The sequence below is a fragment of the Mizuhopecten yessoensis genome, unplaced genomic scaffold (assembly GCF_002113885.1).
Source record: "Mizuhopecten yessoensis strain PY_sf001 unplaced genomic scaffold, ASM211388v2 scaffold9963, whole genome shotgun sequence".
NCBI classification, from domain to species: Eukaryota; Metazoa; Mollusca; class Bivalvia; order Pectinida; family Pectinidae; genus Mizuhopecten; species Mizuhopecten yessoensis.
In genome coordinates this window covers 252,424-277,010 of record NW_018408310.1, presented here as the reverse complement: position 1 = coordinate 277,010, position 24,587 = coordinate 252,424, and the positions used below count along the sequence as shown (strand labels likewise).

Sequence of the window (24,587 nt, the reverse complement as noted above, 5' to 3'; positions counted from 1 at the left end):
GAAGCCTAGTGTAGATAACATGTGTTATCTGTAGAACACTCCACATACCAGGGTTACGGAGTAGTGGTACCGCCCATTCATAAGAAGTTATGACCTGATAAACTGGACGGCCCAGCAGGATATTTGACACACACTGACCGTTTGGCCATTTGTAGAGGAATGATTCTAAACTAAAGGAATATAAGGTAACTATTTTCATTCAAAGAACTTTTCATGATTGCCGAGCTTTTCGGTTTTGTTGATGATTCAGTATTCTGTCATCACCGATTAGAAGGGCTGACATGTTGACACTATAGGAATGGTGTTATCTTGTTATATAACGCCCTTATTGAGCCAACCTAAAATCTACTTGGTCAGTTATAATTTTATTACTCAGGCATGAAAACATGTTTTCCCTCCTATCGGTTACGAAGTGAATTGAATAATGTAATATTTTATTTGTAAAAAGTGCGTTATAAACTACAGTGATTTGTATTGCTTGTTAATTCTGGGATTTTATAGTGACATGGATTTTTTATGGATAGTTCTAAGCATGCGTTAGAATTGACACTTATTTTGTTTATCATTATATATGGAAATCTCCTCCATGTTTCGTTGAACATAGGTTTGATAAAGCGATATTTATAAGCTTTGCTTTTCTTAATTTCACATAAAAACGGAACTTATGTAGTTTATAAATATATATGACACTGTACAATTAAAATGGAAAGCTCATATGTTAAACCTTCGGAACGATACACACTAGTGTGTATGATACATGGTGCTGTTTATAATTGGAAATGTAACATAGAAGCACTATTAAAGAAAGTCTCCGACACCATTCGTCTAGCCGAGAAAGTCTATATGACGTTCGGATGTACGAATGATTCTCGGCTAGGCGATTTGGTGTCGGGGATCATGGGTTCGAGACCCGGACAGAACACGAGTAAAAAAAAGGCTTCCTTCGTCAGTTAAGTTTACCGTTGAATATAGTAATAACAACACCCACATGGTGTGTGTTATGTACCACAAAACATGTAACATAAAACTATGTATCCATTAGTTAATTAATTGGTTCATTAATTTGTTAAACTTTATTAAACTAGTCTATAACTATTATTACCAATACAATGCGGTTATCATAGTCAATTAAACGATATATATTATATATTTTATCTCTGGTTAAAATCGTGTTAAACGTTATGAATAAATCAAATTCATATGACTGGAATGAACCATAACAATACTGATTTCCTGGACTGAGGACGTCGACTACTCATATAGGATATCGTGGTAAGATGGAACTATATAAAGAAACAAAATGGAAATATTCATTAATTATATTAAAATACGGCTTTAAAAAATGTCAGTACATTGTATTTAAGTTTGAACATTTTTGTTATTCACCAAAGCATTGATAACTTACTTCGCAATTTTATATTATTTAGATAGAAGAAAAGTCAATTGATAAGTTGGAAAAACTTACCGACTAATCCCTTTGTCAATATGTTGTCAATAAAATATGTTTAAACTATTTAGATAGTTATATATATAGATATATAGATTATGGGTGTATTACATTATCATTACCGATTTTAGCCTCTACATGTAGCTATGCACCATCGATATCAATTAACTGCCAAGTATGTACATAAATTTGACATCTATACGAAGTGATCTTATTCGCAAAATATAAAAACACAAATAACCATATTATTTATGTTTTATTTTGTATTTACAATAATATAACAAACAAATTAAAAGGCAACCAATCGAAATATTAACATATTTATTAAAATACGTCAATTACCATATACTTTATTACTGAATTCTCTAAGTTTATATTATTTTTTTTTATTTTTTTTTGTGTTTTTAGATTTAAATGATTAACTTGACGCCTTTCCAGATATAATTGCAGGTGCAGTTGAACAATATATGCACACAACATGATATCATGACTAAGCTATGAATAATATATCTCCTGTTACATGGCAACAGGAACCAGTCTTAAATTACTATTGTCCTGATGACATGTACTGAATTATTTTTCCTATAAATCTAATACGCTTCATTTGTTATGTTTTCTGGATCCGTGAGTGAAAGCTTTACTTGTCTGATATCGTGACTTTTGTTCTATATTGAGGACACTGTGCAATATTGGAGAGTTGGCTACATGTTCTATATCATGACCAGTGTCCCCTTTAGGGACCCGCTATAAGAACTGTCACTGTACATGTGTTCTATTTCATGACCATCGCCCCCTTTACCAGCTATAATAACTGTCTCTGTGTTCTATATCATGACCAGCGCCCCCTTTACCGCTATAATAACTGTCCCTGTGTTCTATATCATGACCAGCACCCCCTTTACCCGCTATAATAACTGTCTTTGTGTTCTATATCATGACCGTCGCCCCCTTTACCCGCTATAATAACTGTCTCTATGTTCTACATCATGACCAGCGCCCCCTTTAGGGACCCGCTATACGTACCCGTGTACGTTTAATCGAACCTACATTGTTTGTGTAAAAAAATGACCTACGTTCCCTTTAGGGATCCGCTGTCAGATTTTCTATGTGTTCTATATCATGATCTACGTCCCCTTTAGGGATCCGCTGTCAGATTTTCTATATGTTCTATATCATGATCTTCGTCCCCTTTAGGGACCCGCTGTCAGATTTTCTATATGTTCTATATACCATGACTAGCCTCCCCTGTTATGACATGCTGTCAGAATTATCTGTGTGTTATATATATTGATCTCCGCTCTTTATTGCGGCATTATTTTTTGTCAGATTTCACTGATTGTTATCTCATTCCGTTATCTCTCTACCGTTAGACACATGTCTGAGTGATTATCGATTGTATTGACGTATTAAAGCAATAGCAGCTATTGATATGTAACGCGGTATAATTTGATGAAGCTCCGAAAAAAGGAATACGTAAAGGTCTCTCTTTGGTTCCTGTTAGTTGGAATTATACTTCAACCATTGGCACAGTGAACTTAATGCGTTGATGAAGCTGAACAAGAGCACACACTTAAACACCTATGCAACATGTTATTAAGTAATATTTTCGAATTCCTGTCCGTTGTGACATTTGTATGTCATCATTCTTAAAATGGTTTTGAGATACTGTCATATAACATATGCTTTATTATAGACGGTGTGTTTAGCAGACAGACATAAGGTACTAATAGACCTTTCTCATTTTGTGGTAGACCTAGCACGGAGCAAGGAGACAGAGACCTAGACAAGTAAATATAGGGGTCAATTTAAAAATAACTTTATATGGAACGAAGCGTATAGGGTATGTCAGAGTGTGTACACACGCACGCACGTGACTACAGGTAAGCGAACAGGTAACATCATATGGAGATACAGATAAGAAATTATGTAACCGGTAACCACAGTCGTTATGGTCTTTTTCGTGGCTCAATGCGGCAGGTATGTGACCGTGGTAGTTGATATTTCAATATATCCGTTAAGGATCTCACCCGGGACGTCTGTTGTATTTTTTGACGCATATTGAGTTAAAAGAAATTCCCCGAGCCAACATATTTAGTTGAAAGAAGTTTATATTTTACCAAAGTGACAGGGATCACATATACATTTGTGGATTAATTTTAACATCCACAAACTTCGCAAAATCATTTTTATGCTATTCTTAGAATACTGTTCTAGGGATCATTTAAGGGGAGTGAATTTTCGGATTTCTATACTACTGCGATCAACTCTAGCATGCACCGAGTCTTTGTGTTCAGTATAAACCGTAATTAAAAAAAAATCTAAAAAAACCCACCCAGTAAGGTGAGATCAGCAAAGAGAAGTTTATCAGTTGTACATGTAATGAAAACCAGGGGATGTTAATGTAGGTAAGGAGCACTAAAAGACCGTTCTTTAATGTTTTGTCGCAAGCAGGGGACAGAAATCCTTAATACAGATGAAATGAAAACTAATTTTGAGATGTTCCCTGATTTTACTAGTCTCGTGTCTGTCTCTGTTTCCGTGGTAGGTCTGCCTCAAAATGAAAAATGTCTTATGTTTAGCTACCGCCCGCCTTCGAAAATAGTTGTCCTGCTTTTTAGAAATTGTCACATCGAAAGTCGATTGTGACCACTTTTAACCATATATAGAATTAAGAAATAGATAATATGTGAGACTACTATGGATTCATTTTCGAATGTCGAAAAACTTTCCTTCAAACAAACTTTTACTCCACAAACTCCCAATAAACAACCCCTCCTTCAAACGACCTCTCCTTCAACAACGTTTCCCTTAGAAACCTTTCCCTCAACAAATTTTCAACAACAATTTCTCCCTCAACCACCTCTCCCCTAGTAACCTCTCCAACAAAACAAGCAACCTCCCTCAACAATATCTCCCACAAAACCTCTTAACATTCTCTCCTTCAATAACCTCTTTATTAACAACCAATCCCTCAACATCTACTCCCTCAATACTCTCTCCCTCATTAACCGCTCCCTAAACATTTTCTCCCCAAACATTCCCTTACTCAGCAACCACTCCCTCATCGACCTCTCCATTAACAATGTCTCTCTCAAAATTCCCTCCCTCAAGCTCTCCTTACTACCACTTGATATTAAGAATACGATCAATTTACGCAAGCAAGACACCAGAAACAGTCGTTGGAGCTTCCGAAGTTTGTTCTGCTCTGTTTTGTGATTTTTCAAGTACAGACGTAAACACACCAACAGTTTACAACGTTTGTCTGTACTCCGTAGGACATTGTCAACGGACAGCATTGAGCCTACAACATTCCATTCATTGTTAGATTTCGTTTAAAACAAGATACCACTGAAGTCATATCAGTATTGTTAACCCACTAAAAGATTGCAAGATGGTTGTATGCACACATAATGTTTAATTTTGCAAACAATTATGTAAGACTTCATTAAATTTTGTGGGGTTTTTATGATGTTTTTACCGACATCCGTGATGCCTGATGAAGTGATATGAATTATTTCCCGTTATTTGGCCTTACGTCTGCAACATGATGGTTTCTCACTAAAGTAGCCATCTTGAAAAATGAGGCGGATACTTTTACGTTTAATTCTATTTATTACATACTTACTAAAAAATACGGGTTTTTTGTATATGCGATTCGACATAATTGCTCTTACCCATATCAGCCCTCGCCGTATCACACCCCAAAAGCCGTATCAGCCCCCGCCGTATCACACCCCAAAACCCGTATCAGCCCGCAAAACCCGTATCACACCCCTTTTGGGTTGATTTTTCGTTTTTCAATATTTCAAAAGAAAATTGTATTATAAGATAGTAGCTTTTATAAGTAAGTATGTAATAAACAGAATAAAACATGACTTTTTCCATAGCACACCAAGTATCAACCCTCGACTAATATCAGCTCTCGGGCCTTCGGCCCTTGGGCTGATATTGCAGTCTCGGGTTGATACTGGGTGTGATATGGAAAAAGGCATGTATTATTCTCTATATAGAATATGGTATTTTTTTGTGTAATTTTATTTCTCCGTTGAAAATCGTAACAACAAAGCGATAACACTTGAAATAACAAATGCAAAAACACAAAATTAAGAAGTAAACAAGAACGAAATAGCGCCAAACAAATAATCTAAACGAACACAAAATAAAGAAATACATAAAACCATCATTTCGACGACATAATGAAACAAAAATGATATTAAAATACAATATAACGACACACTTCGACAGGCAAAAAGAAAGCATAACGAATCAGAAAACAATGTTTCAGTCATATTCTTTTTTAACTTCGATATAAACGTAGAAATCTATTCACTGAGGTATTCTCACAGAGATGTAAGTATTTTTCGATTCAAGTATTCTTAAGGTTCCTTTCTTATACTGAAACGACTGAAATTGTCAAATTTTATTGCATTGCTGTGTTTCATTTAACCTATAGGATTGAATTTCACCTTCACGATATCTTGACCCCTTTTCCTGTAATTTACAGTCTCCTCCTACATTGTTATACCATGGGCTGATCAACTCAACAACCCACAATTTGTTATTTATTTCCTTGCAATCTTAAAGTCAGTAAACGCAAACATAAATCAGGAAACTTGAGTTTGAGCAAAGATTGTTCTTGGTCATTTGACAATAAACAGTCAGCTCAAGAGTTTTTTATCCTGTACATACAATTACGTTATGTTTTGTTAATGATATGGCCTCCGTGTTTTTTAGTGAATATGTCCATGTTTATTTTCGTGTATTACTCTTCGCCTTGTGCACTATCACCAACGATGAAGTCATATTTAAAACAATGGATATGACGTCATACTATTGCTCCGTTGCATTTAAAACAGTAGACATGACGTCAAAAAGGTGCTATTTTTCGCAAGTATATGCATACAATGCTGGTAATGCGATGACTATTATCTGGAATAAGTTTCCAGTGAATGAGATTCAGGACGCACCTCCGAATATATTATCTTCAGCTTTGGATCAATATATTTTTATTTTTTTAAACATTGAAACGATAAAATTATGGAACATATTCTACATAGTTTTTTTATGTTGCCATGGCTACAACAATGATGTTCAAATTACTTTTCATAATTTTAAAGTACTGAATCAGTTGACTTAGGGGTGTTCACTTAAGCTTACTTTCATAATGTGTGATTGACTAGCCTTAAGATTGTCTGGTAATCCGACCGATATTTTGCCGGTCTCATTATGTTATATCATGTTCACATGCTTGACCGCTTTTTTCGAAGTAATTTGAAATCATAAAGTTTGAACGTACATTTTGATACACCATTAGTTGAGGAAAAGTATTAAACAATGATGTGTAAAAAATAATATCATATTTCACACTCAAATCGACGAAACTGGAGCAAATTATTAACAAAAGAATGATTTACACAATTAAAATTTCTATATGACCAAGTGTTTTGGAAGGGTTCGCGGTTTCCACCCACAATATCCGTCATGCAAATCCAGATCAAATCCATGTAGTGGTCAGTTATTAAAAGAGAAAACCATATTATTGACATGGTATACTAAAAAGGCGATATACATATATCATGAGGAAATAGAATATTTACAATGAGATAATTACAGCGAAGTCTGTGAATATCTGATCAACAGCGAGATGTTAACATCATAGATGGGAAGGGAGGATGCTCCTTTCACACCCATTAACTTAACAATGAAATGTGCTTCAATATATAACACCTAATCGATTCTTGTGTAGTATACTGGTTTTATCAGTTTTAGTCAAAGCTAGACATGCGTGTTAAGACATTGACTTCAAACGTGATACATTTCAGAGCAATAGAACATCCAGGAATTATTACTTTCCAGAACTTATGTATTTCATTACATCATGTGGTAAGAATAAAGTCCTTTAAACATACATGGCGGGTATTAGCTACCAACAGCTGTTTACCAAATCAGCTAGCCCGGTGTGTGAAGATATTGATTTTTGTATTACAGTGGTGTTTAAAGTAGCATCATGTGTAATGTTTCTTACGGATGGCTTATCAATAGAAAATGACGTCAACATGACACACAAGTTCGTGTTGTTAATCTGCACGTAAAGTAGCCGTATAGATAAGAAAAAAAGATATGTGATTTGATTTTCCGTCAGTTGTGTTTCAGTATTACAGACGATGTGGCCGGTAATCCTCGCGGTGGTCATGGCAGTAGTCCCGTTACAGGTATGAATATATATATATATATTTAATTCAATCAACAGAGCTACATTGTTTTTTTTACTATGAATTTATTCATTGGGTTTACAGGTTATTGCAATTCACGTTAAGCTATTAATAGAATGAAGTGTACTAGCTCGTTCGTTCGTTAGCTTCCGGTGGCTGAACTGAGTGGACGTAGAACGGTCAGCTCCTGCTAATATAATATGGTCACTTCCGTTTTCCTCCAAAATGTGTGTGAGTCTGTGTTTGTTTATATTATCCGTGTGTAGTTTTTTGTCACAGTATCTCACAACTATGTTCAACTGGTTCTCATATACCCCCCCCCCCCATGTAGTCCTGTGTTGCTGGATGATCGACCTATCCTGCCAAAACGTTCATTTATTCCAATTTTATGATGGGTAACTCTATCCAAATTATGGTGGATCGCCGGTGGTTATTTCAAAACTTAATCGTATTTGATTTTAAGAATATATACAATGGTTTCTAATACTCTGATTGTCTATAAAATTTATCGTCTTCATGTTTTGATAACTTATCATTCTTTTTAGTTTCACACTTTATTATTATAAGCCTCTGTTTTGACGTTGAAAGTAATCCTGGACCGTTACACAATCTTAATATCGTTCACCTTAATGTACGATCCCTTAGAAACAAAACTTCCTTAATTGAAACTGAACTTGAAAGTAATGATATACAGTATACATGACTGAATCACATTTATATCTATTGATAGGCAACACTGACATTCAATTACACTCCTTTACTCCTACTCCTCACAGAAAAGATAGAACTACTGGTCCAGGGGTGGGGCTATAGCATATTAAAAAAACACTGTTATTATGAAAAGAAGAACTGACTGACAAAGTGATGATGTAGAGCTACTTTGGTCAGAGGTTTTAATTAATAATCATAAATTTCTCCTTAGTTGTTTGTATAGACCAGACAGTAACATTGACTGCTGGAACAAACTTGATGATACATTAACTAGAGCTACTGATACCTCTATGGATGTTGTACTTACAGGTGATATTAATGTTGTATGTTAAACTTGCCATTAAATGATCACTTATCAAGACTCCTTATCAAATATAATCTATCTAGTTTTATTAATGAACCTACACGAATAACACCTGACAGTGCTACATCCATTGATATTATATTTTCTTATAACAGAAACATAATTAAAAGTACCTATGTATCACCACCATTCTGTAGTGACCACTCATCAGTTCATGCCTAAATTCCTTTTAACATATTTAACCAAGTGAGATATAAAAAGACCATTCTGAAATATGATGAAGCTGATTTTGAAAGTATGAATAATGCTCTTTTTAATGTTGATTGATTAAATTTTTCATTGAATCAGGACACTGAGCTATTTAAAGCTTCTATAATTAATTGTTTAACGGATTAGGTCAACATTTTTATTCCCACAAAAGTGATAACAGTACGCCCAAATGATAAACCATGGGTGAACAACACCATTAGACTTAAGATGAGACAGAGAAACAGAATACACAAAAAGGCTTAAATAAATAATACTCCTCATTATTGGCACATATTTCGTATTCTTAGAAATGAACCTATTGACCTGATTCAGGAAGCAAAGGCAAATTACATAAAAAAAACCTTGAAAATTCATTAAATGATAGTATGGTCCCTCCAGACAAATGGAGGAAGATAGCAAAATCTATCACTAACTTTTCTAACAAATCCTCCTCTACACCCCCCCCCCCCCCCCCCCCCCCCCCCCCCCCCCACACACACACACCCTTTGAATTTCTAACCATCAGGTCATTCACCATCCAATTGATAAAGCTTAAATCCCAAACAGTCAATTTACTAATATCTCTACATCATCACCTGACCTTAAACTCCCTCAAACAGCACAACATTTCACCCCATTTTCACTGACAAATATCCATGTCACTCAACATGATGTCTCTGACCAAATTAATAGTCTTAGTGTTAATAAACCACCAGGTCCTGATAGTGTTATCCCTAAAATTGTTAAAAAGCTAAGTTCCTCTCTGAGATTACCCCTCACACTATTATTTAACAAATCTTTAGAATCAGGGACTATACCAAATAGTTGGAAACAAGCAAATATTAATGCTATTTACAAAGGAAACGGTTCAACCAATGATGTTTTAAACTATAGACCTATCTCAATAACTTCTTGTTTTAGTAAATTAATGAAAAAAAAATCAAATATCTTTATAATTACCTAGTTGAAAATTCTATTATAACTAAGAATCAGTCAGGATTTACACCAGTTGATTCTACAGTAAATCAATTATTGTTCATATATAATGAAATTGTTAGTAATATGGACCAGGGAAAGGAGTTAAGGTTTATATTTTGTCACATCAGTAAAGCTTTTGACCGTGTGTGGCCCCAAGGTCTTCTACATAAACTAAAAAAATATGGTGTTGATTGAAATTTACTCATCTGGTTTCCAACATTATCTTACAGACAGAATGCAAAGAGTTAGTACTGAGGGTTATCTTTCTCAATTCAAGAATATTAATGCAGGGGTACCTCAAGGATCTGTCCTTGGCCCACTTCTCTCTCTTCTTTTCATCTATGATATCACCGAAAATGTTTCTACTAATATCAAGCTTTTTGCAGACGACACCTCCCTTTATGTAATTATAGAAGAAGACCCAGCTCAAGCAGCACAAGCACTAACAACTGACCTTACTAACATGAATGAATGGGCAAACACATGGGACATACAATTTAACCCTAATAAAACTAAATCAGTCATATTTTCAAGGAAACATAACACAAATCACCCCACTATAACTTTTCAAAACAGCCAAATTACAGACACTACATCACATACACACTTAGGACTTACCCTTAAAGATGATGCATCATGGAAACAACATATTCAGAACATATATGAAAAAGCTTACAACAGACTCAACATTCTTCGTTACATAAAAACTAGAGAAAATCGAAAAACATTAATTATAATTTATACCGCATTTATTAGTAATACATGCCTTTGACCATAACCATATCGGTATTGACATTATTTTACATGGCTGTCCTAGGTGTGAAGGTAATACAAACAGACTAGTGCTTAGTGATATACATTACTTTATAGGAAAATCCAAACGTTTTGACTTTTACAAGATCTAGAAAGCCATTACATTGACAAAAACTGTAATTTTCTATGGAAACAGTTGAACATAGCTGTGAATTTAATTGATTATGTAATAAATATAAGTTTTCACTTATTTATTTTGTGCTCCTCTACATAAAGTTTTACTTATACTTTTGATAATTGTACATATCGGGTTAATTCTGTATATTAAAAAGTAGATTAAATAGTTACATATAAATAAATTAATACACAGTTTAGGTGGTGATGACCTGTGCAGTACTTGCAAATTGACTTTTGGTCTATCTACCTAACTGTATCTAATGTTATATAGTAACTCATGTGTACACGTGCACTTATGATGATTAATAGCTATATTTATGTTTTGTTTGTGTGTGTGTGTGTCGGTGTGTGTGTGTCGGTGTGTGTCGGTGTCCTATGTTGTATTGTAAGTAATCAAAAGTAAGATACCTCCCTTAAATTACTTTATCGTTCTATATAACATATTTAGCTAAATTTCTATAATATTCTTGTAATACTCTAGCCACCTATGGAAAGAATGTATATAGGCTTGCCTGTTATTCGATCCAATCGACCATAACACCACGTCAATAAAATCTGTTGAAATGAAAAAAAGTGTAATATTTAGAAAAAAATCGAGGTTATCAGATCAACATAGAGTGCGAAGTGTGTAATAGAACGGGCCTATGTTAATACTAATTGTATGAAAGAAAATTTGTCGAGCTTATCATAACGTTGTTGAGAATGAGTGCATTACTGAGAATTGAACAGACGCGTTGATATAAACTGTATTTTCTCAATTTCATAATATATATCATAATAGGGCACACACTGTACAGACATTTACATGGTCAATGAGCCGGAAATAAACACAGCGGTCATTGCATTCATCCATGTCGTCATATACACGTAACAGCCTGACTGGTGGCTTGTAATACCTAAGTTATGATAATACCATACATATAAACACCAAAACAAACGCGGAATGAGACATGTATAAACACATGCTAGTGTTATAATCCCGTCATGTAGTTTCGCACTTACCTATTTTATAAAGAGTTTGCTTGTTTTGGAGACGACAAGACGCCAACAGGTGAACGAGGCTTTTGTTTTGTTTTTCATTTCATCAAATTTTATTGATAAGATTGCATAGTCAATTGGATAGAATAACAGGCAAAGCCTATGTAAATTCTCTCCGCCAAATGGCCAAAGTGGAATAAACAATGAGACATAATATTTTAGACATGTTAGAAATGATTCGTATTAACACAAGGCTAAGGGGAAGTAACTCATGAAGGAAACATCTCACACACCTCATACACACTTACACACACATACAAGTACATGTACAAATACATCAATTTCAGCACATATATACACTATCATAGACAGATATTGGCAGACTTAGACCAAAAGTCCATGTGCATATATCGCACAGGTCACTGCTACCAACAACTGTTACAATTAAGAATAGACTGGTTTCTAACATCTTAAACAATACACAGTGAAGTACATAACATTTAGTACAAAAGTTGAACGAAAAAGAAACGAGATTGATAATCAAATAGTCTTATTTCATACAATCTTGAAAATGTATATCAGACATTGATGCTGACGGAGAGGAAACGTGATTGCATTATTTAATCCACAACGTATAGGTGGAATGTTATTTGGAATTTTTGTGCTGTGTTTTTGTATGCTATTTGTAGTACCATTATCTCAAATATATGACAGGATCGAACATTTTTAGCCCACCATCATCAGATGGTGGACTATTCAAATCACCCTGCGTTCGTGGTCCGTGGTCCGTGGTCCGACCGTCCCTCCGTCCGTCATTCCGTCCGTCCCTAAATAATTCTTGTTAGCGCTATTTATATATCAGAAAGTACTGGAGGGATCTTTTCTCAAATTTCACATGAAGTTTGCCCATGGTCCCTAGTTATGCATATCATTTTTTGTGACTGATCACAAAACCAAGATGGCCGACAGCCAGCCATCTTTAATTTGAGAATTAAAGTTTGTTAGCGCTATTTATCAGAAAGTACTGGAGGGATCTTTCACAAATTTCATGTGAAGGTTTCCTATGGGCCCTACTTATGCATATATTTTTTTGTGACTGATCACATAACCAAGATGGCCGATAGGCGCCATCTTGAATTTTAAGAGTAAAAGTTTGAAGGCGCTTTTTCTCAGAAATTACTTGAAGAATCTTTCTCAAATTTGATATTTAGGTTCCCCTTGGTCTGTGGTTGTGCATGTTTACCTTTGGGACTGATTCGACAGACGGCCATCTAGGCGTTCAGTGCACGTGTATAGACACAAAGCACTCACCAATGACTCCACTATTGTGCAGTTGTTATGGTCGTAACACATCCGGTACCACTGCTGCCAACACAAAATAACGTCAAGTCTTAAGTAAAGTTCATCGATACACCTGTACTGAGAACGATTTTAGACATAAAAAAACAGTCTGTTATTAATGAAGTCTAAAGTACATTGGTAGGGCGCAGTGGGCGTTCAGAACAAATGTGTATGTTTACATAAATATAATTGCATGTGGCACCCACCCGTGACTGCACGTATTTTGCAGTTGTTATGGTCGTCACACACCCGGAACCATTGCTGTCGACACCAAATAACGTCGAGTCTAAAGTAAAGTACATCAATACACCTGTACTGTGAACGATTTCAGACATAAACAAACAGTCTGCAAATGTGTATGTTTACATAAATATAATTGCGCGTGGCACCCACCCGTGACTGCACGTATTTTGCAGTTGTTATGGTCGTCACACACCAGGAACCATTGCTGTCGACACCAAATAACGTCAAGTCTAAAGTAAAGTACATCGGTACACCTGTACTGAGAACGAGTTCAGACATAAACAAACAGTCTGTAATCAATGACGACCCTCTCCACAAACATTTTGATGAGTATTATAATGACGTTCTTTTAAACCGTCTGTATTTATGAATGAGTGACAATTTTATCTGTTAAATGTGTTATAGACTGAATGTATAATAAGTATTGACATCACCAAATGTATTAGCCAACATCTGTCGTTTAGTCCCCTCAGTGTTCCTCCGTTGAACGTTTGTCATTTTTCGCCCTTTATAAAAGGCACAAATTTTGTTTTATTTACAAAATGAGTATTTTCAACAATACACGTAATTATATTTAAAAGATAGAGGATATCATTATCCAAGCTATTATCAAGTCTTTCCATGATTGTGTACCGTAACATTTTCGAATCACTAAAGGTTATTTATTATATATCTTATTTTGATCTAATTCGTGGTTTCATCAAAACATCAACACCCAGCATGTGTTTTGTTTACACCAGTATCCCTTATATTCTTTCTCAAAATATTTGAAGTAATACCTGAAATACATTAATTGATTTATGACAAAAGACAAGGACTAAATAATTATTTTTAAAACTTCCTTAGCTTAACCCTGTTTAACCTGTTGTATTAATAACTTCCTGTTTACGCATCTAATCTTGATAATACGGCTTGCCCCTGCCTATCAAGTTTTAACCTACATCCTGTTGGATGTATTAAGTACATAGCCATGGTACTTGTGATATCGGATATACGGACTTGTAAGCAACCTTGTATACGTCGTGATAATTAATCATATATAACTATTTTAAAATATTATCTTTAAGAACAATAAAGCAAACAATATTCTCTGCCCGAAAATAATCAATAGTAGCACTAGAACAGGACATAATGAATAATAGTCATATCTTGAGATAGGAATCTCTCTGTAATTTGCACTTTTCATGGCAGCTTCTGTGGAATCACTAGTTTTCGCGAGGTAATTATTTTCGTTCATAACAGGTTTGACTTGCAGATGTTTTCATTCTAAGTGATATACTGCCAGCTAAATTTATAAAACAATTAGACGAGGCATTGCTAGACATGTAATTAATATAAATAGAAATATATTGCATGTTTATTTCTAGAATCTCGGGTATGGTTTACGATTTTAATACGATTGACAATATTTCAATGAACTGTTTAAATTCCTGAAGATGTGCTTTTAGTTTCGTGGATTTTAGTAATCCATGAACTCGTGTACTGAAGAAATACTTATTTTAGATAAAAGCACGAAATTTTGGCCCCACGAAAAATAGTCAACAGTTCTGAAATTATATTAGGTCGAACTTTGTGAGACATTTAAAATCTGTACTGGGTTAAATAATAATTTAAAAGTAGGAAAATACTCATTCTTTGATGTAATAGTCCTTCAATAACGTTCAAATTTACAAATTTGGATTGCCTTAACGAATCTACAAAATCGTCATGACGGTGTATCATTTGTTGATAAACTCAGGATAAGACGATGATCCCGCCAAATTGAGGCCACATAATTTGCTTTGGGGGAATTGTACCTGAATCAACTACACATGTAATTGAAAAAATCAGGTTCTGTTTATTTGACATAGAGTTATGTTTGATAACTGATTTCCACTGAAACTATAGATATAACTATATAACAACTATTTCAGATGTGTAGAGGCATGCTTTTTAATGGATTCAAATAATTTAGGTCAGAATCTGCTCCAAATGGTCGTATTTTCAATATTCTTCTTACCTTTATACATGTTTATTTCGACCGAGAATAGTTACAGACCCTGGACCGTTTTTCTTGTCCGTTTAAACGCAAATGCAACGGAAACGGAACGGAAACGGAACGCACTTTTGGTAAAGAAAAACGGTCCAGGGTCTGTAACCGGGATATCTGCCTAGGTGTACTGAGTTAGATTACTTGTTACACATGGAATATTTCAATCATGTTTTAAGGTCGAAAATATAACGCGTCGAATATGCCTTGATCTACAACATGCTAAAATCTACAAATCCTGGAATATTTTGAAGAATTTTCTCACAATTGCTAACAGGAGACTAATGGAGCAATCCTTCCTGATCCGGAGTGCGGGATGACCAAGGGCTGTTACCCAGAAGCTTGTCCCGTCAGTGGATGTACAGACTTCTTTGTCAGTTGGGAAGAGGCCGGAGAGTACCTCCGGTTTGTGATGACGTTTGAAATATCTGCCGGTGACGACCAGTGGGTAGCACTAGCATACTCAAAGGACACACATATGGTAAGATATAGGCTTACTATCGGTACATTGCCATACTATAAACTGTTACTAATTAAACCTTTTATCATGATCGTTTTGATATTAAATACTGTATAAGCCTCCATCAATGTATATTGTCAAGCACTTACTTTGTTATATTATGAGGAGAACACGTTTTCATTGTTAAGTAATGTGTTATATTATGAGGAGAACACGTTTTCATCGTTATGTAATGTGTTATATTATGAGGAGAACACGTTTTCATTGTTACGTAATGTGTTATATTATGAGGAGAACACGTTTTCATTGTTATGTAATGTGTTATATTACGAGGAGAACACGTTTTCATTGTTATGTAATGTGTGATATTATGAGGAGAACACGTTTTCATTGTTATGTAATGTATTATATTTCAGGGCGATTCCAGCGTGGTGATGTGTAGAATGGAAGGTGGAGCCACGTCGATAGAAATGGGACATACAGTCGGGTACGCGTACAGAACGTTATCGGTACGAACATTTGTATGTTAATGTGATAAAGAATGGATGCTGCAATTCCTCAATTCACAGTATATCAATTATATTTACCATACTACGTTAATATAGCGCCGTATCTAGTCCAAAGATAATTACTCTAACATTCTGCGCAAAGCATGACTGACATATATTCCACACTATCAGGATACCCAAAAAATCTCTTTATGTGTAGAGGTAATGAATGAGAAGGTGTATAAATATTATGCTAGTTATGTCTCCAAATTTCCAACATATAATTTATAGAGTCATACCAATGCACACTGCACATTCTGCTGCTTTGTGGATCGAACCTATAACCTTGCAATAAGCTTTACCATTACCAATAGTGGTGTACAGTCCTTCAAATATTTCTTTTGCAAAACGGAAATAGATTAATACTAAGAATACCGGAGGACATAGGTTCCGGGCACAAGGTAAATAATGAAAAAAAGGAACAACGTCAACATTTAATGCCGAATTCGTAATTCGAAATCGATACCAAGAAAAGAATGGCAGAAACGGTATATACAATAAGAGCAAAGAGAGAGAGAAAGAAGGAAATAGAACAATAAACACGGGTGTTTTAGGGATTGTGGTGGGTGTATTGGTGTAACCGTGTCTGATTAATGCACATGCCATGTAGGTGGAGCCTGTATTGTTGTTCCCTCTCACATCCAACTAGCTGTGGGGAGACCATCAAACACAACACATCTAATATTCCCTCACATTCATGCATACATAGATCCTGATATATCTGGGCTGTTCTATAATTAAAAGTATTGACTGTGTTACAGAATAACTATGGTCTACAGAACACGGCTGTAAATCGCATTGGAACCGTGGTCGTCTGCTCGTTTGATAGAATTAAAAACGCAACCCAGAACGAGGCTCAAGTATTTGATCTTGACCAACCTTTACATCTTCTTCACGCAAAAGGCTCTATCACTGCAGGTATATGTTTCCTTAGTACATTTAGTTAGCTCTGAAACGAATGGTAACCGACATTCAATCCAAATATGAAATACCTTTCAACCTATAAGTATATATTTATATATCGTTGTTAAGGCTGAATTTAGAACGACCATACAAGCTTGATATATAATTTAGAGTCCCCTCTCATCCTGTTTTAAGTCTTTCTTTGAAATAAAATTAGAAGAATAACAAATGCCTCTAGTTTTGTTTCTATTTCAAGATTCTTGTTGTCGAGTTTCTACATATGGTTTTTGTTAATATATTTGTCATTCTTGATTGTTTGAAATGTAACAAACGTACAACTGTGTGTGCTCGTCAATTCTACTTTTAGGTACCCCGACATACCATAGTATTCGATACGTTACTACAAATACTTTTGATTTCCTCAATGTGACACAGTCCACTCCAGTGTTGACCACGCCTAATACACCTACAACAGAACCGGTGAGCTTAAGGTGGTGCATAAGATAAAACAGTTGATCAATATGTAATACATATATTACTTCATATTAGATCGTATAAGATATCTAAATGACAGGTTTGTATTGTGTATATTTACTATTTCTTTTACACTGAATCATATTTTTAATACTGAACTGTATACTTACATAGTAAAATAAGTTAAATAAATGTATTAGTTCTGTATAGATATACTTAATATACTACAATAAGTCGTTCATATACTTTGTAGCGTTATACAGTTGTCATTGGAAGAAGCAAATACCCTGCATTTCCATAAAGGCTACAATTTTTCGATATGAAGTGATAACTTTGGCAAGATTTTAGTTTACTGTTTGCTCGAAACAGACGCTGATTGTTTTTCTACCATAAACGTTTAATTTTTCTTTAACAGCCATCGGGTTCGGTTACATTTGATCCTGCATGTGGAGTAACGAAGGGTTGCTTCCCAGACTGCAAGGTCTCGGGTTGTTCTTTCTTGGTTACATGGGTGACCATTGACGACCAGAACATTGAATTCGAGATATCTGCTGACGTCTCAGCAGGGTCGAATAACTGGGTTGCTATAGGATTCTCAGCCGACAAGAAGATGGTACGAAACACTGAATCTTTTAATCATATTCATGTAAACTCTTGGAAGTTTATACCCAAACATTTCTGACAAGGTTTTAATCTTGTTAATTGTTTTTAAAGCTTCAAATGTGTAATTGACCCCACTTTTTCTAATCAATTAGAGGCGTTTGCACGGGATAGTTGAATATAACACATATGGTATATAAATGTAAAATTTTGTTCAGGGTTCAGACAGCATCGTAGCCTGCGTCAGTTCCGGCGGCGTTGTGTCTGCCCAGTCCGGATACAACACGAAAAAAAGTTATGGATCACTAACACCAGTACGTACACAATACACATTTCTTATAAAGTGACATATTCTATGTCAGGAATGATTTCCTTTCGGAAAAAAATCTCAGCTTATTCAGGAGTCATACAATCAGAATTTATTTGCTGAAACCAATTGCCAGTTGTTAATTGCCTATACGATGGAGAACCTACATATATCGTTTTTTCTCGTTTTGCTGCCTTTTCTTTGTTTATATCTTTTAAATAAATGGGTCGTATATGACTTGATCAATAAGTCATCCAATCAGTAAAATAATCACTCGGCCCTTGTTAAAATATTAAAAATTGTCGTCTGTAAATAACATTGAAGCACAAGGCAAAGGTGAGGAATGCATTTCTTAACAAAAAATCCTGATAAATGAAAATGACCTTGTGACATTGTAGGTTGACCTTGGTCTGTCATCAGTGTCTGGCAGCATGGTCAACTCTGTTCTGAACTGCAAGTTTACACGGATGACCAATATAACTGGACAATCATCTTTCTTCGATATCCGACAAAAGTGGCGTCTTTTCTTCGCATATGGACCGTTTGCTTCTGGTATGGTAAATTCCATTCATAAGATACACACGTATTTCTATGTACGTTGTAGTGTTGAACAGAAAAATGTTTTTTCTTACCGATGGTACTTACGTATACATAAAGACAGCATCCATTAGTGAATGAACCAAAAATGTTGGAACTTTACCTTATATTATATCAATATATATATTTTGACAATAAATTATACTCTATCTTATTATTCTATTATTATTTTTTTAAGGAAATTTACAACGGCATTCACAGAACCCGATTGTTAGCGTGGGAACTGTTGATTTTATGTCAACTGATCTGCAGAGAGGAGTAAACCAGGCATACATCCTTGTACAGATTCACGGTACGCATCAACCCTCTATGTATCCGCGCCAATGTTGATATGTTGTTTCACGAATAAGAGTAACGCAAAGCCGTATTCTTAGTCCCCATTTTTCACAAAACTACCCAAATACAATCATATTATGAATTTATTCAACTTTTTAACAAAATTTGCTGGATTTATCGGGTACACCACGACAGGGGCAACATCGCGGGGGGTGTGGTGTGTGGTGTGTGTCTGTGAGGGGGGTTGGTGTTCATGTGCTTGGTCAGGCTATACTGAATGTTTAGAAAAATGTATATATCTTGCTTCAGGTTCGCTCATGGTTGTAGCCTGGGTTTTGTTCTCCAGTATCGGTATCTTTGTCGCACGATATCTCAAGACGATGTGGCCAAACTCTACTGTTTTAGGACAGAAAGTCTGGTTTCAGGTATGCTCTTCGATAACGTTAAATTGATAATAAAATGTTCATTAAGTGTTAAGTATACACCAACTTATCATGATTGTACCGTTGATGAACTTTGATTTCTTATATTGGAAAACACGAATAAAGAACATGTCCTGTCTTTACTGTTATATTCACCATATAGATTGTTCCTTCTGTTGTAGATTCACAGACTGTGTATGATGACAGTATTCCTGTTCACTGCAATAGCCTTTGTCATCATATTTGTGGAAGTCGATGGATATGCCGACAACGTAAGTATCATCAAACAAAGAAACGCCATTAATTACCATTCGTTCGATTACACTGTACGTATTGAGTCTAAGCAAATGTATATATAACGAGAGGAGTTGTGTTCCTGTCTACCAATGAGTAGTGCAATTATCATGTTACCTGGTTCAGGTATTCGACAAACCTTTCTGGGACCACTCTTCTGAGCAAAGTAACACGTCTACTCCTGCCTATTAAATCTATGTATAAGCATTTACTAATGTTGGGTTAATCTAAAAAGAAATTCCTGATAAGGAAATGAAACTTGTCACGGAAATCATTGACTTGAGAGTAAAAGAGCCTGATAAAATGGTGGCTTGATAAACGGAATTCTTTTTTTCCATCATCGATCTTATATAAAGATAACTTTTCGAAAAAAGTTTTTTTTACAGAGTTGCCATTTTCCGGTATAAGGTTCTAGTGCGATAAGTAAATGATATATATAGAATTCATATTATCATTTGTATTTTGAATTTTACATAGGAAATTAACAGTATAACATTAAATTTACATTGCGATATGTATTTGTGTTTGTTGCTATTTTCAACCATTATAAGACAATAACTATTAGAAATAATTGGATTTTTGACAACCTTTTATGTCTATGAAATGAACAAAACTTAACAATTTACCTGGCAGGTGACTGTTTCTGATGAGAGCCATTCTTTTGCCAAATACCATCCCATTCTTGGTATTATCGTCATGTCGCTCACAGTGATGAATGTAAGTACACTATACATCAACATATTTAAATAGTAAGTTTGTTTAAAAACATTCAGTAAATTATAATTCCTGGATTTATCATGCACAGGTCAATTCCATTAACAATCACTTATTATCAGGTTAGGTTTCGAACGTTGATATATATAACACATCATGTGGTTTTCTATAATCAGTTATCATATGATATGTTAAAAATAATTCTAATAAGACTTATTGTCTATAAACATATGTTTCTATAGGGAACGCAATAATATTACCAAACTTTAAAGTCACTCTTTTCATAGTTACTCATCATGTTTGTCAAGATTGATGTGACATAGAGGTCCGGTGACATTTAATCCCTGAGGAAGGGCTAAGCCCGAAAGCTTGGAACCGTGATGAGCTAGGCTTTCAGTGTATTAGGCTTTTTACTATATCTTTAATTTCGATGGTATAAACAAGTTATTGTTCTGTTATTCATTACTTCATTTTGCAGCCAATCATAGCGCTCCTTAGATGTGCACCGGATCACAAGAAGCGACCCATCTTTAACTTTTATCATTGGTTTATCGGCACTAGCGCACATGTCCTAGCAGGTAAGTTTTCACATATTTATCACAGCCAATGGTAACTATACAATGAAATGATTGCCTATAGTTGTAAAAGCAAATATATTTTAGAAAAGGCTGCTGGCACGTTCTTAGAAATAGAAAAAAAAGTTCACTACAGTTAATAATTATAAGTATTTCTTTAGGCCGTTTGCTTATTTAAAAACACAGTTAATAATGCATTCATATATTTTTAATGTGATTGTTTAAGCATTGAACTGATTTTTATGGTATTTATGATCGATTTGAATGACACAGCTTTCAAAGCAAACAACATAATTTACGTTTTCTCTGCCTCTTATGTTCTTTTAAACTGATTATTTATATTTAAAATTAAAAATGCCCGCCTTATCGACAGTCCACACAATTTCGTTCAATAAATTGAACAGCGTATTGCCGCGTGCTGATTGGCAAACAAAGTAGTACTTTGAAATTTTAACAAACACTTCAATTTTAATCCACAATTCATTATCAATACAATTACGTATGCTATATCTATAGGGTGTTTTAAGTTTATCAATAGAAATCTGAGCTGAAAGTTTGATTTTAAATTGTTCCGATTTTTCCCCGCAACAAATTTCGCGCATGAATAAATACAGTGAACACCGTAAATCCGACCTTGACCTCCACGAGGAAGTTATTTTTGGAAGTTAATTCTAAATTTTCTCTTTGCTCATTTTGTGAAGATTCCAGACGTGGATTTATTTGTTGATTGTATGCGAATCTGACTACAGTCAGTAGATTATATAACAGCCTCATTATTGAACATGTCGTGATCAGAAACTGAGAAAACCCTGGCTGCGAGACGCGTGAAACTGATATCTAATGAAGTGAGTGATCTTGCGACGGAGCACAGGGGTTCGTTACAAATTTCTGAAATGTTTATGTGTGCTGTGACTCATATCAGTAGGTCTGTAACATATGTTTCAGTAGGTCTATAGAATATGTGTATTTCAGACATTTGTAACGAACCCCTGTTGATCAGTGCAGTGTACCAGACGATATTTCTGATAAATTGCATGAGCGTTAAAATTGTTTCCAATGCCGGCGTTGGTGATTTCAACCAATGTCCATTTTGTACGATATTGCAGACCTTAGTCTTGTTTTTGTTGTAATAAAAATATTTTTTATTCATTTTTTTTCTTTTGCACATACGTTTACAATGACATTGTCAAGTCTCACCATGCCCAGCGATATTTCAGCAGCCGTCATGTTTAATTACATTGGATATTGTAGTTCCGGTCAGTGTTGTATTAATAAGCTAAGAATTGTGTCTTGTGCTGCATGGTAATCAAAGTCCCATCAACGACACAGCTTTCAAAGAGGCTATATAGTGACAATGCCATGCAAATGTAAATATTTCCTTTTGAAATAAACTATGTTTTCGTTCATGCACAATGAATGTTAGTTAAATGATCATGTTGTTTTAAATTGTATTTTGCAGCAGTGACAATTGTATTTGCTACGTATTTGGATAAGTCCAATGTTCCACCAAGTGCAAGATACATATCAATATCCTACATATGTGTGTTCGTGTTCCTGGATATAGTCCTAGAAATATATCTACGCATCCGGAAGAACAGAAAAGGTTTGTAATGCTAACTGAAACAGTGTAACTAAAAATGTAATTCATAAAAAAGGGGTTAAGCAAATAGTGAAGTTTAAAGAGTGAGTATTAATATAGGCATGCTTTCTATGTCCTAATTGAAATCATCATCTTTGAAAAAAGAAATGACTCATGCATTGTTTCCTAATATGTTGAGCAAAACATGAAGTTATACAAAAAAATAGAAATGGCCTGTCACTGTATGTACAAACTTTCTTCTACTCTTTTTCACCTGATAGTGAGTTAAATCGTTAACAATGATAAAAGAAAACATTTCTTTGTGTAAGCGATAGGGAGATGATATCGGTGCAATTTCATATTTAGGCAGAACACTAGAAGTTGAGCTAAAACAACAGGGGGACGTGGCGCCCGATGCACCTCCATCAACCGGCGAAGAGGTTAGTAAGATCCAACAACAGACGATGTCTCAAAAACGAAAAATCTGTTTAAAGTTAGTTTTAATCACTAATAAAAAAAAAATGTACGAACCTTATCCAAATATTCTTTTTTGTTTCACAAACATTTTATTTTATATTGATCAGTCCTAAATACTTTATTTCTTCATTTCTTTAAACCTTATTTCGTATCAAAACACATCCAAATTTCAATACCAAGAAAACAAAAACAAAACAAAATTACGGATAATATCAAAAGATTTAAATGTCAAAATATGAATGAATAAGACAAATTCAACATCGTAAAAGTGAAAATAGTTTAAGTTAATGAATGTTAAATGATAGCAGAACATATAAATACTATTTGAAAGAGAAATAATTCCATACAGATAAAAGGTATATGACTTGATACCAGAACTGTAAATATTAGTTACGAAGCATTGCTGATATGAAACCTGTCAAAATCAATTTATTTTTATAGATGTTATCGATTTATCTTTTATCTTTCAGGAGGGGGCACCATTTGCGAAAGTAATATTTGGAATACAGATGTTGTCAATGTTTTGTTTTGCTGTTGCCTTGATTGTTCTGATACTGAAAGAATCGGAGGATTGAACGCAGCGGGTCATTTGAACTATGTGCGTTGATACAAATTTTTATAAAATCATCAGGTTGTCAACAAACACATATCATGTATACATTAACACTTGTTTTAGTCAAGTTTTTATTTCGTGATTATATAAACATGAAGATTTTATAAATTGAATCAGTGTACCCGGCGTTCATACCGTCATGGAAAATTAAGGATTATGTGTAATTAAGCAGAAATATGTGTGCTTTTGTGAAGTAGCTGTGAACTCGATTACTATTTGTGACAAAACATGTAGATGTATTGACATCGTACTTACATCGTCTGTGATATAAATATTTATTTCCTTTAGAAACACAACCATTGTTTTAGTAATAAAAATATACACAC

General features: G+C 34.7%; 1 protein-coding gene across 3 annotated transcripts; it reads left to right on the top strand.

Moving 5' to 3' along the window:
- LOC110459076 (ferric-chelate reductase 1-like) lies at window positions 1-24,587 on the top strand. 3 transcript variants are annotated; one of them, XM_021511153.1, is made up of 17 exons: window positions 1-185; window positions 7,609-7,659; window positions 15,700-15,903; window positions 16,299-16,391; window positions 17,192-17,348; window positions 17,701-17,813; window positions 18,223-18,420; window positions 18,626-18,721; window positions 19,113-19,266; window positions 19,490-19,603; window positions 19,897-20,012; window positions 20,192-20,281; window positions 20,937-21,020; window positions 21,496-21,595; window positions 23,052-23,195; window positions 23,538-23,611; window positions 24,119-24,587. In XM_021511153.1, the coding sequence occupies exons 2-17, from the start codon at window positions 7,612-7,614 to the stop codon at window positions 24,221-24,223; spliced, it is 1,890 nt and encodes a 629-aa protein (XP_021366828.1). In that variant the 5' UTR covers window positions 1-185; window positions 7,609-7,611; the 3' UTR covers window positions 24,224-24,587. The 3 variants fall into 3 exon arrangements, with proteins under 3 accessions (XP_021366828.1, XP_021366827.1, XP_021366826.1); XM_021511152.1 differs by having other exon boundaries at window positions 2-185; window positions 7,601-7,659; XM_021511151.1 differs by having other exon boundaries at window positions 2-185; window positions 7,590-7,659.

Coding starts and splice junctions, on each gene's coding strand:
- LOC110459076 (XM_021511153.1), top strand. CDS start 7,612: ATGTGGCCGGTAATCCTCGCGGTGGTCATGGCAGTAGTCCCGTTACAG. Junction 20,282..20,936: donor TCGATGGATATGCCGACAAC/GTAAGTATCATC, acceptor TTTACCTGGCAG/GTGACTGTTTCTGATGAGAG. Junction 23,196..23,537: donor CATCCGGAAGAACAGAAAAG/GTTTGTAATGCT, acceptor TTTCATATTTAG/GCAGAACACTAGAAGTTGAG.